General features: G+C 38.1%; 1 protein-coding gene across 1 annotated transcript in view; it reads right to left on the reverse strand.

Moving 5' to 3' along the window:
* Window positions 1-12457, reverse strand: part of LOC126775410 (fatty acid synthase-like) — a 34095-nt gene continuing 21638 nt past the window's right edge. Inside the window, exons 27-40 of the mRNA XM_050497303.1 lie at window positions 12071-12242; window positions 11709-11821; window positions 10961-11122; window positions 10684-10812; window positions 10245-10324; window positions 9858-10013; window positions 9405-9656; window positions 8904-9057; window positions 7940-8144; window positions 6828-6978; window positions 2635-2806; window positions 1981-2163; window positions 1120-1222; window positions 1-578 (exon numbers count right to left, since the gene is read on the reverse strand). Coding sequence (XP_050353260.1) covers window positions 1-578; window positions 1120-1222; window positions 1981-2163; window positions 2635-2806; window positions 6828-6978; window positions 7940-8144; window positions 8904-9057; window positions 9405-9656; window positions 9858-10013; window positions 10245-10324; window positions 10684-10812; window positions 10961-11122; window positions 11709-11821; window positions 12071-12242 — 2610 coding nt within the window. The remainder of the gene's footprint in view (window positions 579-1119; window positions 1223-1980; window positions 2164-2634; window positions 2807-6827; window positions 6979-7939; window positions 8145-8903; window positions 9058-9404; window positions 9657-9857; window positions 10014-10244; window positions 10325-10683; window positions 10813-10960; window positions 11123-11708; window positions 11822-12070; window positions 12243-12457) is intronic.

Consider the following 12457-nt stretch of genomic DNA (forward strand, 5'->3'; position numbering starts at 1 on the left):
TTAAACTTCTACTGAAAGCGGTTTATCGACCATACTCGTTACATGATTCAGTCCAATCTTTGCTTCATCTTGACCAACTAAAACTTTATTGATAATGTTTGCACATTCTTTATTATCAATTATACTGACATGGTTACCTTCTACGAGATGAACGGTCACGGAACCTTCAGTATATTTGTCCAGACCATAATTCTCTTCAATCTCCAAAAATGATGGATTAACATCCGGACGCATTAGAACAATTGGAGCCTTGATCTTCTTCAGTTTGGGTTGACCGAGGATCATTTTAAGACGATCGAAACTTGAATATGCAATCGATTCTACAAATTTATCAGAGTATTTCTTCTGTCTGGGGCATAATTTTACAGCATATTTAACTCTCTCGTGAAATGATTCGATTTCTTTCAACTTCTTCATTATTGTCCCGGTGACGTCATTTTTAGGTGAGACCATGTCGATAGTGAAACAAATCAGACTGTTCTGCAACTGAGTGTCGCTTGTGGCGGACATTGTTAATGTCAGTATGTCGTAGAGGTAATCCGGACTGCCATCCAAGCAAAATACTGTGCCGGTATGACCTGGAAGTATTTCATCGATAAATTGTTCAAATTTTTGTGTTTGTGATTATAATTCATCTCGTGATTGACGGTGAAGGAAAACATCGTAAGGAAACCTGCATGTGTCTAATTTTACTGAAATTCTACCACATGTTTATTCCACCAACCCGCATTGGAGCAACGTGGTGGAATAAGCTCCGAAACCTTCTCCTTGAAAAGAGAGAGGAGGCCTTAGCCCAGCAATGGGATATTCACAGGCTGTTACTGTACTATGATTTAAAATATGTCTTACTTAGAAAAAGTTTCAATTCAAACTGGAAAAATTATAAATAGTGACTTTTGTTATATCTATTTAATATTAAACAAAAAGACTTGTCAAAATATGTTTTAAGTACCACTGGCGTAAGATAGAATTACTTTTAGTTAAATATCATCATTATTTGTTTGCTTCTATTATTTTTTTAAACAGTCCTAACACGTGCTGCAAGTTAAAATGTACTATTAAACTCAATTATACTTTTCATTGTATTCATATTCAATCATGATTGTTTTAAATACAGACCTTCACTTTCTAATACGCCTGCCAATTTCAACATTGGTAGGGTACCAAAACTGTATCCGAGAAGTATGTATGGACTTCCAGGGCTTAATTTTGATTTTACTTCCTGAAACAACGATTTGATTCATATTTACTAAGAATAATTTATTCAAGGACATGCATTCCTTTTTTGAACCAACATAAACCTGATTTAAAAATATAAATCAAAGTAATCAAACTGTATCATTTTGTGTCACAAAATCGATGTTTTCAACTCAAATTGATTAAAAACTTACAAAACATTAAAATCTTTATTTTTTTTTATTTTAAAGTGGTCGCCGTTATATTTTTTATTTTGTAAGTGGTCGCCGACGCCCATAGACATTGAAATTTTAAGAAATGTTAATCATCGCTTTTAATCATCAACCTTGGCAACTAAGATGTTATGTCCCTTGTGCCTGTAATTACACTCTCTCACTCACCCTTCAAACCAGAACATAACAAAACCAAGTACTGTTTTGCGGTAGAATATCTGATGAGTGGGTGATACCTACCCAGACGAGCTTGCATAAATCCCTACCGCCAGTAAATATGTCAATTATGCGATTCAGTTGGTGTAATAAATTCCCTTGTAATCATCTTTTGATCTCGAGATATGAGCACAAGTCATAAAATAACAAACAACGTGCAGATTTGTGAAAATTCTTAATTTTTAAAACCCTATTTTTGCAAGTAGTATTACCCATATTTACTAGTATTATAAATGTAAAGGTGTCTGTGTTTATTTGTTTGTTCGTATCGTTCGCTTTGACATCTTAATTACTCAACCAATCAACATGACCACACCTGCCCTTCTAACACGTGGGCGGAAACTGGTATTCATACCTTGTGTAATCTAGTGACTAAAGTGTCCAAGGTATCCCCCTTCTCTTCATTGCCGAACTGCAAGACACAAATCTTAATCTTAAGCCTACGACATAAGGCCGCCATTCCTGCAGCACAACCTTCTATACCGGGCAGCATGAACATTATCAACCCTTCGCTGTGAACTGATACTTGTATATCTGTCTGTAAATAAAACTTGATTTTGAATAATTTTCAAGTCAGTCTAGTATATACAATTTTTATTATTTATACACTTCGCAATACATTACAGTTGACAATTTAACTAAATTCATTTATATAATGAAACCTTAGACAGTGTACCTACATAAAGCAATAAAAGTATGGTTTTATTTATTAAGATTATACATAAAAAAAGTTCAGATTTAACTACAATTAGTGTATGAAAAGTGTCAAAATTATTTAGGTGAATCAAATTTACATGCTCTGAATTCAAATAAATTAAACTTTATTCAAGTATGCTTTTTTGTTAATGGTAATGTAAGCTTGAACATAACGGTGCCACACAGTAGTCGAGTCTAATAAGAGACACGTTTAGTTTAACTATTTACGCTGGGTGGTACCAAATTATTAAGCATTGTTGGAATTACACACAGGGTAGTTCAACGGTATGTTTGAGAGATACAACTACCTTACCTCAGAGCCATCGCTGACCATAGACGGCATGTATATAAAAGGTTCAGATGCCAAATTTTCATCACCAAAATTCCTCATCAGAACTCTGAGACCAGCCGCCTCATCAAGGATCACGGGACGTGCTGATGATGCCGATGCTTCTGTCTCTCTTTGAGCTGATAGTTCTTCTAACCTATTGGTAAATATATAATCTACTGACTGCCTCGTTGGTCTAGTGGCTTGATGCAAGGCCGCAGACCCGGAGGTCCTGGGTTCAATTCCCAGGTCGGGCCAATAAACAGTTATTGGGTTTTTCTGTCAGAAAATTCGCAGTAGCAACCCGGAGTCTGAAAGTTGGAGGTGTGTTCACTCCCGTGCCTCGGAAAGCACGTAAAGCCGTTGGTCCTGCGCCTGAACTCTTTCCGGTCGTGTCGGATTGCCGTCCCATCGGATTATGAGAGTTAGGGAATAGAGAGTTCACCTGTGTTTGCGCACTCACTTGTGCATTATAATATCTCCTGCGTAGTTGGCTAATCTCTCTTGAGATTGGCCGCCGTGGCAGAAAACGGCCTGGAGGACATTATTATTCATCACCAGCCGAAAGACGTCCACTGCTGGACAAAGGCCTCCCCCAAGGATTTCCACGTTGGCCGATCTTGCGCTGCCCGCATCCAACGGCTTCCCGCGACTCGTTCTAAGTCGTCGGTCCACCTTGTAGGGGGCCTGCCCACGCTGCGTCTTCCGGTTCGTGGTCGCCACTCGAGAACCTTTCTGCCCCAGCGGCCGTCGGTTCTGCGAGCAATGTGCCCCGCCCACTGCCACTTCAATTTAGCAATTCTTCGGGCTATGTCGGTTACTTTGGTTCGCCTGCGGATTTCATCATTTCTGATTCGATCTCGCAGAAAAACTCCGAGCATAGCCCTCTCCATTGCCCTTTGAGTGACCTTGAGCCTTCTTATGAGGCCCATTGTGAGCGACCACGTCTCTGATCCATAAGTCATCACTGGCAACACACACTGGTCGAAGACTTTCGACTTGAGACACTGCGGTATTTGGGATGAGAAGATATCGTGTAGCTTCCCGAACGCTACCCAGCCGAGTTGAATTCGACGATTGACCTCTTTCTCGAAGTTGGACCTACCTAGTTGGATGGTCTGACCTAGGTAGACATAGTTGTCTACAACTTCGAGTGCAGAATCTCCAACCTTGACTTGAGTGGGTGCAACATGGATGTTCGACATGATTTTCGTCTTGTCCATGTTCATTTTTAGACCCACTTGTTGGGAAACCCTGCTGAGGTCATCGAGCATAGTGCCGAGGTCTTAGAAGGTCTCAGCCATAATTACAATGTCATCGGCAAATCGAAGATGAGTTATGTACTCGCCGTTAATATTGATGCCAAGTCCGTTCCAGTCCAGAAGCTTGAAAACATCTTCCAATGCAGCGGTAAACAGTTTCGGAGATATCACGTCTCCCTGTCTTACACCTCTCTGCAGTTGGATAGGTTTTGAGTTCTGATCCTGGAGTCGGATCGACATGGTGGCGTTCTCGTACAAGCACTTTAACACCCTGATATACCGATAATCAATTTGGCACCTTTGAAGAGAATTCAGCACGGTCCAGGTTTCGATCGAATCAAAGGCTTTCTCATAGTCCACAAACGCTAAGCAAAGTAGCTGGTTATACTCCTCAGTCTTCTGTATAACTTGCCGCAGCGTATGTATGTGGTCTATGGTGCTAAAGCCTTTCCGGAATCCGGCTTGTTCGGGTGGCTGGAAGTCGTCAAGCCTTTGCTCGAGACGATTCGTAATGACTCTCGAAAACAACTTGTAAACATGACTCAGCAGTGAGATGGGCGTGTAATTCTTCAGAAGGGTTTTATCACCCTTCTTAAAGAAAAGTACCACCACACTTCTGTGCCATGCTTTTGGCGTTTGACCTTTGGCAATGACGGAGTTAAAAAGCCTCTGAAGAGCCCTGAGGATCGGTGTACCACCCGCCTTCAGAAGCTCGGCTGTAATACTATCATCACCAGGTGCCTTGTTGTTTTTGAGTTGTCCGAGAGCCATTCTAATCTCGAAAAGACTGACGTCCTGAAAATCTTCAGTGTAGTGTCGGGTTAGTCTTGCTCTGGGATCTGCAGCATGACTACTGACAGGTGATTGAGCTGTCGTGTACAGCTGACCGTAGAACTTCTCAACCTCTTCCAACAGCTCAGATCTTGACGTGACTATTCTGCCATCCTCAGTTTTCAGCCTTGTCAGTTGACTCTGACCAACAGACAGATCTCTGGCGAACACTTTAGAGCCTTTGTTCCGCTCGATGGCCTCTTTAATGCGCATTGTATTAAATTGGCGAGTATCGCGAGTTAGAGACTTTGAAATCCGTCTGTTGATCAGCCGATAGCCGGCAGCATCAGCTGGGGACGTCAGAATCATTTTCCGTCTTTCCTCCATAAGTCGTAGGGTAGAGGCAGAGATCTTTTTGGTTCCTTTTGTACGGCTGGTCTTGAAGGTAATAGACCCAGCCGTACGGACAGTTTCCACAAGCCTGTCGTTGTATGTGTCCACTTCCTCGCAGTCTGCTAGGCAATCGAATCGGTTTTGGAGTTCGAGCTGAAAGGCTTCGGGATTTCGGATTTGAAGAGGTGATGGTCGGAGCGTAGACTTCATCAGTCGGGACCTCTGGAGTTTAACATTGATATTTAACGAGCCTCTTACGAGTCTGTGATCGCTCCCAGTTTTGACTGCATTGATCACGGAGACGTCATTAAATATTTGCCTTCTCGTCGACAAGATGAAGTCTATCTCATTCTTGGTTTTCCCATCAGGGCTCACCCAGGTCCATTTACGCTGACCTGGCTTCTTGAAAAAGGAGTTCATCATAAAGAGTCCCTCCTTCTCCATAAAGTCGGCCAACATCTGGCCCCGAGGGTTGCGGTCTCCAATTCCATGAGGTCCCACCTTTAACTCATCACCGAATCGTTTGCCCAGCTTCGCGTTGAAGTCCCCCATTACAACAGTGAAATGAGTCTTGTTGGTATGTATGGCTTTAGATAAATCCTCATACATGACCTCAACCTCATCGTCGGAGTGTGTCGAAGTCGGCGCGTATACCTGTATGACCTTCAAAGAATACCGCTTGGTGATTCTGAGTATAAGGTACGCCACCCTAGCCGACACGCTCTCGATTTTCACAACGTTGTTAACGAGGTACTTGTGGACTATGAACCCGACACCACCTTGAAACAGTTGATCGCCCTCTCGGAAATAGAGAAGGTTACCGGATTTCAGGATCATCGTATCCTCCCCCTGTCTTCGGACTTCGGATAATCCGACGATATCCCAGTATAACCTGCTCAATTCTTCCTCCAGTTCGATGATCTTCTCGTCGGTCCGCAGTGTACGCGTGTTATATCTTGCCAGGGCCAGAGGTCGTCGGTGTTGGTAACACGAAATCTGCCGGGGATTCTTAGCACCCCCTGCCCCGCCGTTACCGCAGCTGTTACCAAGGCTAGGAATAGCAGGGCTGCCGGGGACTAGGGGCCGTGGTTTAGTTGCGCGAATCATGAGGGGATATGCCATAATCGCCACGCTTGGCAGACGGGTTGGCGATCGCAGTAAGTTAGTCATAGTACTCAGAGAGACGCTGCTGCCCGTTCTCTGGTGTATATTCCCTCGGGTCGACTTCTACGCCCCCCACGGAATGAGATGGGGTGGTGATATTCGTCGCCGTCACCACACGGCAATACATTATTATTATTATTTTTTATTTTTTTTAAGTCCACAAAACTGACTACAATTATACAATCAACAATGACATACAATAATAAATTTAACTGAAAATATTTACAATTGAGTCTTCTCGATGTGGACATTACATGCTTATATGAGGGCTAAAAAGCAAAAAAAAAATTACATTAGCTAGTAACTACAGCGTAACATTAGAACAAACATAAGAAAACTTATAAAAACTATCACCAATATAATCATTATAATATAATTTATGATTATGATGAAATAATATATAAGAAAATTGTGATATATTTTAATAAATAAATTAATTAAAATAATATATTTCTATTAGAATATTTATATATAAATTATTATATTTTATAAGGATAAAACCTAGGTTGTGAGTTTTCTACCACAAGAAGATCATTTATCGTTGTAATGAAAAAATATAAATCACAATTGATAGAAAGAGTAATCAACCTTGCAAATGTCAATGTTCTGATATCCTGCGCTGTCAGAAATATCTCGAATTCTCGCTCTAAGGTCTGTTTGATCTCGACCGCCATCATACTGTCCATGCCCAGTTCAGCAAGAGCCACTTGCTGAGATACTGTCTTTAAATCTTTGATACCTAGACATTAGAGAATATAATATGGTGAACAAGCGTGAATAAGATGAACTGCTTCAATAAGAAAACTTGCTTGTATGTGCCTGTCGTAGTCAATATTTGAGGAAATTTTATTTCAGTCTTGTTTTAAAAAAAAATCCAACATTGATGTACAATCTTCTATTTTATTTTTTTATTATAATATAGGTAAGCGGACGAGCATATGGGCCACCTGATGGTAAGTGGTCACCAACGCCCATAGACATTGGTATTTAAGAAATGTTAACCATCGCTTATATCGCCAATGCACCACCAACCATGGGAACTAAGATATTATGTCCCTTGTGCCTGTAATTATACTGGCTCACACACCCTTCAAACCGGAACACAACAATACCGAGTACTGCTGTTTTACGGTTGAATATCTGATGAGTAGGTGGTATCTACCCAGAAGAGCTTGCACAAAGCCCTACCCGCCAGTAAATTATCTTTCTATTTCAATCTCTCTCAAAAGCTTGGTGATTGATTAACATTACAAATACTAAATATATGTACATTAACTGAGAAATTGAAATCATCAGAATTAACTGAAAAATCAAAATGCGTCATAATGAGTTAACTCGATCGTTGTTCGATCTATGCTATGTCAATTTGTAAATTATCAATTTTTATCATTTTAGTAAGAACGTAGCAGATAACCTTGCGCGCTTTTCAATGGTCCCTGAATGTAAAAGTTTCTAAAGATTAACCAATTAGTGACATTTTCTTAGTCAAATGTTGTTGATGTTAATGCTAATTTAGTGAAATATTGATATTGATTAAATAATGAAATTTAGTGAATATTGATACATCTAAGATATTTCATTTGATTCTGGATAATTACACGATTACGTATGTAAGATAACACTTTAATGTGAAATTATAATACCACTTGACATTAGCTTATTTATTTTTATGTTTCAATTATTTATTTATTTTTTCTCACCTATAATCTGCGCGACTGCATCCACAACAGTTTCACATCCAGAACCTCCAATCTTTTTTTCAGCTACCACTATTGAGGACACAATCACGGAATCCTGTTTCAAGAACTTGTCGAGAGTGAGGAGACAGGAGGAAATCCTTTGTTGGAGAGTGCCACCGATCTCTAATTGGACGTCTTCATCTTGCATGTCGGCTACGAGACCCACCTACGCACAAATGTAAAAACTTCCGTTAATGTCGCAGATCTTATTGAAAGTTAATCGCAATCATGACATTTTAAACAAAGGAGTTTAAAAACTTTTACATTACCCACTGTTAAAACGTAAAAAATTATATTAGTTTAAGTATAGAAACCGCACTATATGATTAAAAAAATAAACTTGTAATGCGGTACTAAATAACAGCGACGCAGATTGCATGTTAACTGCAATAATATATACTTTCCATTAAAAAAAATTACATCTGATTTTTTCAATTTTTAAAATTTTAATACTTTTACAAATGTTCAATTTGAAATAAGTATATCAAAGACATTCACAGACTGTTACTAAGTCAAAGTATATTCAAACACATATTAATCAGATAATATTATTATTAACTTTGGGTATACGTCCACGGAGTTTAAAATGACAACAAATAAAATGAATCTGTAGGTAATATAGAAAATTCACCCATAGTTAAATTCTATGTAATAACAAGATGCAGTTGAACGAACAATAAAATTTCATAATAAAGAATGTAATAAATTCACCGGTTAAATGAACTGGTAACTCTAATACTACAGTACCTAGATCACAATTCTATCACACCCTTTAATTCGTGCTTTAAAGGGTGGCAATTCATTAAATAGCTCGAGAAGCCCAGGACTATGTTATCTTTGTCAGTTGTGATACAACGTTACCCTTGAACACACGATCAAAAAATCTTTAACCATTTTTCATTTTTGCCATTATTGTGACACTCACGTCACCGACAGCACCCCATTGCACGGCGAGAGCGGGGAGGCCACACTTCTTTCTTGACTCGCAGATCCTCTCCATTACGGAGTTAGAGAAACCATAGTTGGTCTGACCAGGGTTACCACGACCGCAAGACACGGATGAGAATATCACGAAGTCCCTGTTGGATGCCAAGAAATGATTATTTATTAAATTAGAAACGCTCAGTCATCTCATTAATATGTTACAGTAACAGTAACAGTAACAGCCTGTAAATGCCCCACTGCTGGGCTAAGGCCTCCTCTCCCTTTTTGAGGAGAAGGTTTGGAGCTTATTCCACCACGCTGCTCCAATGCGGGTTGGTGGAAATTAATTAATATGTTAGAGGAGCTTATTATAATGATACCAAAAAAAAGGTATAAAAAATGTTTGTGAAAATTGAATGAAGGATGACTAGAAATAAATAATTAGGCCCAATAAAACGAATATTTGAAATATTAGATTTAGCTAATAAGATAGTAAACTCACCTCAACTTAGGACAGAGTTCCCTTGACAGCTTGTCCAGATTCATTGTAGCCAGTGCTTTGGGAGCAAACGAAGCCTTAAAAGACTGTGGTGTCTGATTCTGGAAAAGTGAATCTTTCAATATCACGGCCAAGTTAAATATCGCCTCAACCGTTCCCATAGCGTTAGCCATATTCAACATTTGTTCACATCCTTCCTCTGTTGTGACGTCATGAGTTGAAATTTGTACATCAGCACCATAACCCGACCACGCTCTATTAAAAGATAAGATTTTGTCAAACATAAAACATGTTAATTAAATTTGATATTCAAAAATAAATAAATCTGTCTATCTCCTAGTGCAATACTTATATTTCTTATACATTTCATATACTGCAACATAAAAGAAACTTGCAAATTTTGCAGGTTTGCAAGAAGTTTTGATTTTAAAACAATAACTAAATAATATTACTTACCTCAGCCGAGACGATTGGTAACCATTACTGATTCCTCTCCTCGAGGTAAGCAACACTTTCCTGGCTCCCCTTATGATGAGCCAATCTGCAAGCTCTAGACCGAAGCCACCGAGACCTCCCACGATTATGTACACTAATTCTTCATCACACATGTATCTATAGAAAAAAAATATCCTTAAGTCTACGAAAAGTGATTTAACGTGATTTAACGATTAAACGTATTTGATTAATATATGACATAATTTTACATTATATCGCTCAGTTTCTTTAATGCAACGCAAATGTTTCGAATCATGCGATTAGTAAGACAACATTAACGTTAGTCAATATAACATTTTATGTATATTAAAGAAAAATAATTTCTTTCTCGCAAATTTAAAAACAAACCTAGGAACAGCTTCCATGCATATGTTCTTTGGTTTTGTAAAACGAACGCCTCGTTCCTCTTCACGGATTTTAATAATCACCTGAAACAAATTGATTTATGAATGCAGTTTTTTTGCTTACACGTGACCTCTGTGATAATCAGTAATGATTTGTTTAACTGTTAATTTGTTTTATTATAGGATCAGTTATGTATAAAGAACTACATAAAAGAGGTCCCGTGGTTGGTAGTTTTAATAGTAATACATAAATAGCTAATGCCCTAAATGTAATTATTTTTATTTATTATTTAAGATGGACTGGATGATAATAATCTAATAGTTGTATATTTATATATTTGATTTCCATAACAAATAAAGATTATGGAATTACAGAAAAAAAAGCCAGCAAACTTATTTATTATTATTTATTTGACATGGAATTGAATGATTTAGGTGCTCACCTTTCCGATATGTTTTCCAGCAGCCATATATCTAAATGCGGTCTCGATTTGGTTTTTCTCGAAAGTGCAGTATGTAAGCGGACGGACAGCACCGCTCAAAATACCAGATAAAAGTAGATCTTGAAGGGTCTGTTCAAAATTAAATAACATCGCTTGAGAATATATCGTTTAAAAATATATAATTATAAATATAAATAGATAATTTATAACTTCAAAATTTTTAAACGATAAGCCATCAAGTCATTTATAAAATATAGATTATTTTTCAGTACAATACCTTTCTAAAATCATCGCCTTGATCGAAGATGAAATCCAGCATAATTCCATGGAAGGAGATTTCTTTGTGGACGGCGGACATGCCGATGAGTGTGTTGTTGCCGATGTCGAACTTTCCGATTTCTAGGAAGCGGCCACGATAGGCGAGACAGCGAATCGATGCCTGAAAAGTTAATAAAATGAAATAATACTGTTCACGTGAATGTTTGTTAACATAATTGAATTTTTTATTACTTTCAGTGTCTTCGTTCATATAAATACCAAATTTCATAATTTTTAGCGATAACCCAACTCGACTGGAGAAAGTTCAGATGCAATACTTGACGAGTTTTCCATGGTACGTGAATGTATATATTACAAATTTTCATTATCTGGGTTGCTACCAAAAATTTATTGGCAGAAAAACCCAATAATAACTTATGTTAACATCATATTGACTTTACTCAGGCTTTGGTGTGATGGACTCGAGATCTAGACTAGACACTAATATTTATAATAGTAAATCAATTTTGGTTGCAATATTGGATATTAATGCCAGCTAAAATTATATTTTTAGTACGGTTGTTTCAAAATATTTAATAACTAAATTATATGCTCTCTTCAGAGGAACCGTTATAAATAATATTATTTAAAATTATACTACAGTTATGGTCAGGTCACTTAAGAATAAATTCTATAGAACCGCAAAACCCCCTTTTATTGGAAAACAATGTTAGTTAAGCATAAAACAAATAAATGTTTCAAAATACCTGTAATTTCTCATCAGCAAGTGAATTGAGGACCATATCTACTCCCCTTCCATTGGTTTCTTTCCTGACCATGTCTTCGAAGGATGTGTCACGAGAATTACCGATATGACTGTCTGTGAAGGAGACATTAGAGCTTAAACAGGTTTTCGAAATCCTGGATGTTTATATGTATTATAAAATTATCTAAATCTAAAATATTCTTGTTCAAGCAATCTGAGTTCTAGGGAAATAACTACTGATATGAAAAATTATTTGTTTATGCAAAACCAAAACTTTTTATTTTTTTCTTGTCAATAATTCTCAAAAGTTTTGTAACGAAGCGATATAAATAAAAAAAAAAACAAATTTGAATCATATATTACCTTTAAGTTGGGGGAAAAGCTTCTTAATAAAGGCTCGTTTCTCCGGTGTACCAACAGTAGTGAACACTGAACATCCGAAGTGAAGAGCGACGCTAATAGCTGCCTGACCAACACCACCAGAACCAGCGTGGATCAAAATTGATTCTCCTCTTTGGATCTGGCCCACCATCACCTGTTAAGATGATACATTATTGCAATGTTATCATAATTATCAATCAATGACTGCCTCGTTGGTCTAGTGGCTTGATGTAAGGCCGCAGACCCAGAGGTCCTGGGTTCAATTCCCAGGTCGGGCCAATAAAAAGTTATTGGGTTTTTCTGCCAGAAAATTCTCAGTAGCAGCCCGGCGTTTGGAAGTTTGAAGTGTACTCCCATGCCTCGGAAAGC

Source organism: Nymphalis io, chromosome 18 (assembly GCF_905147045.1).
Source record: "Nymphalis io chromosome 18, ilAglIoxx1.1, whole genome shotgun sequence".
NCBI lineage: Eukaryota > Metazoa > Arthropoda > Insecta > Lepidoptera > Nymphalidae > Nymphalis > Nymphalis io.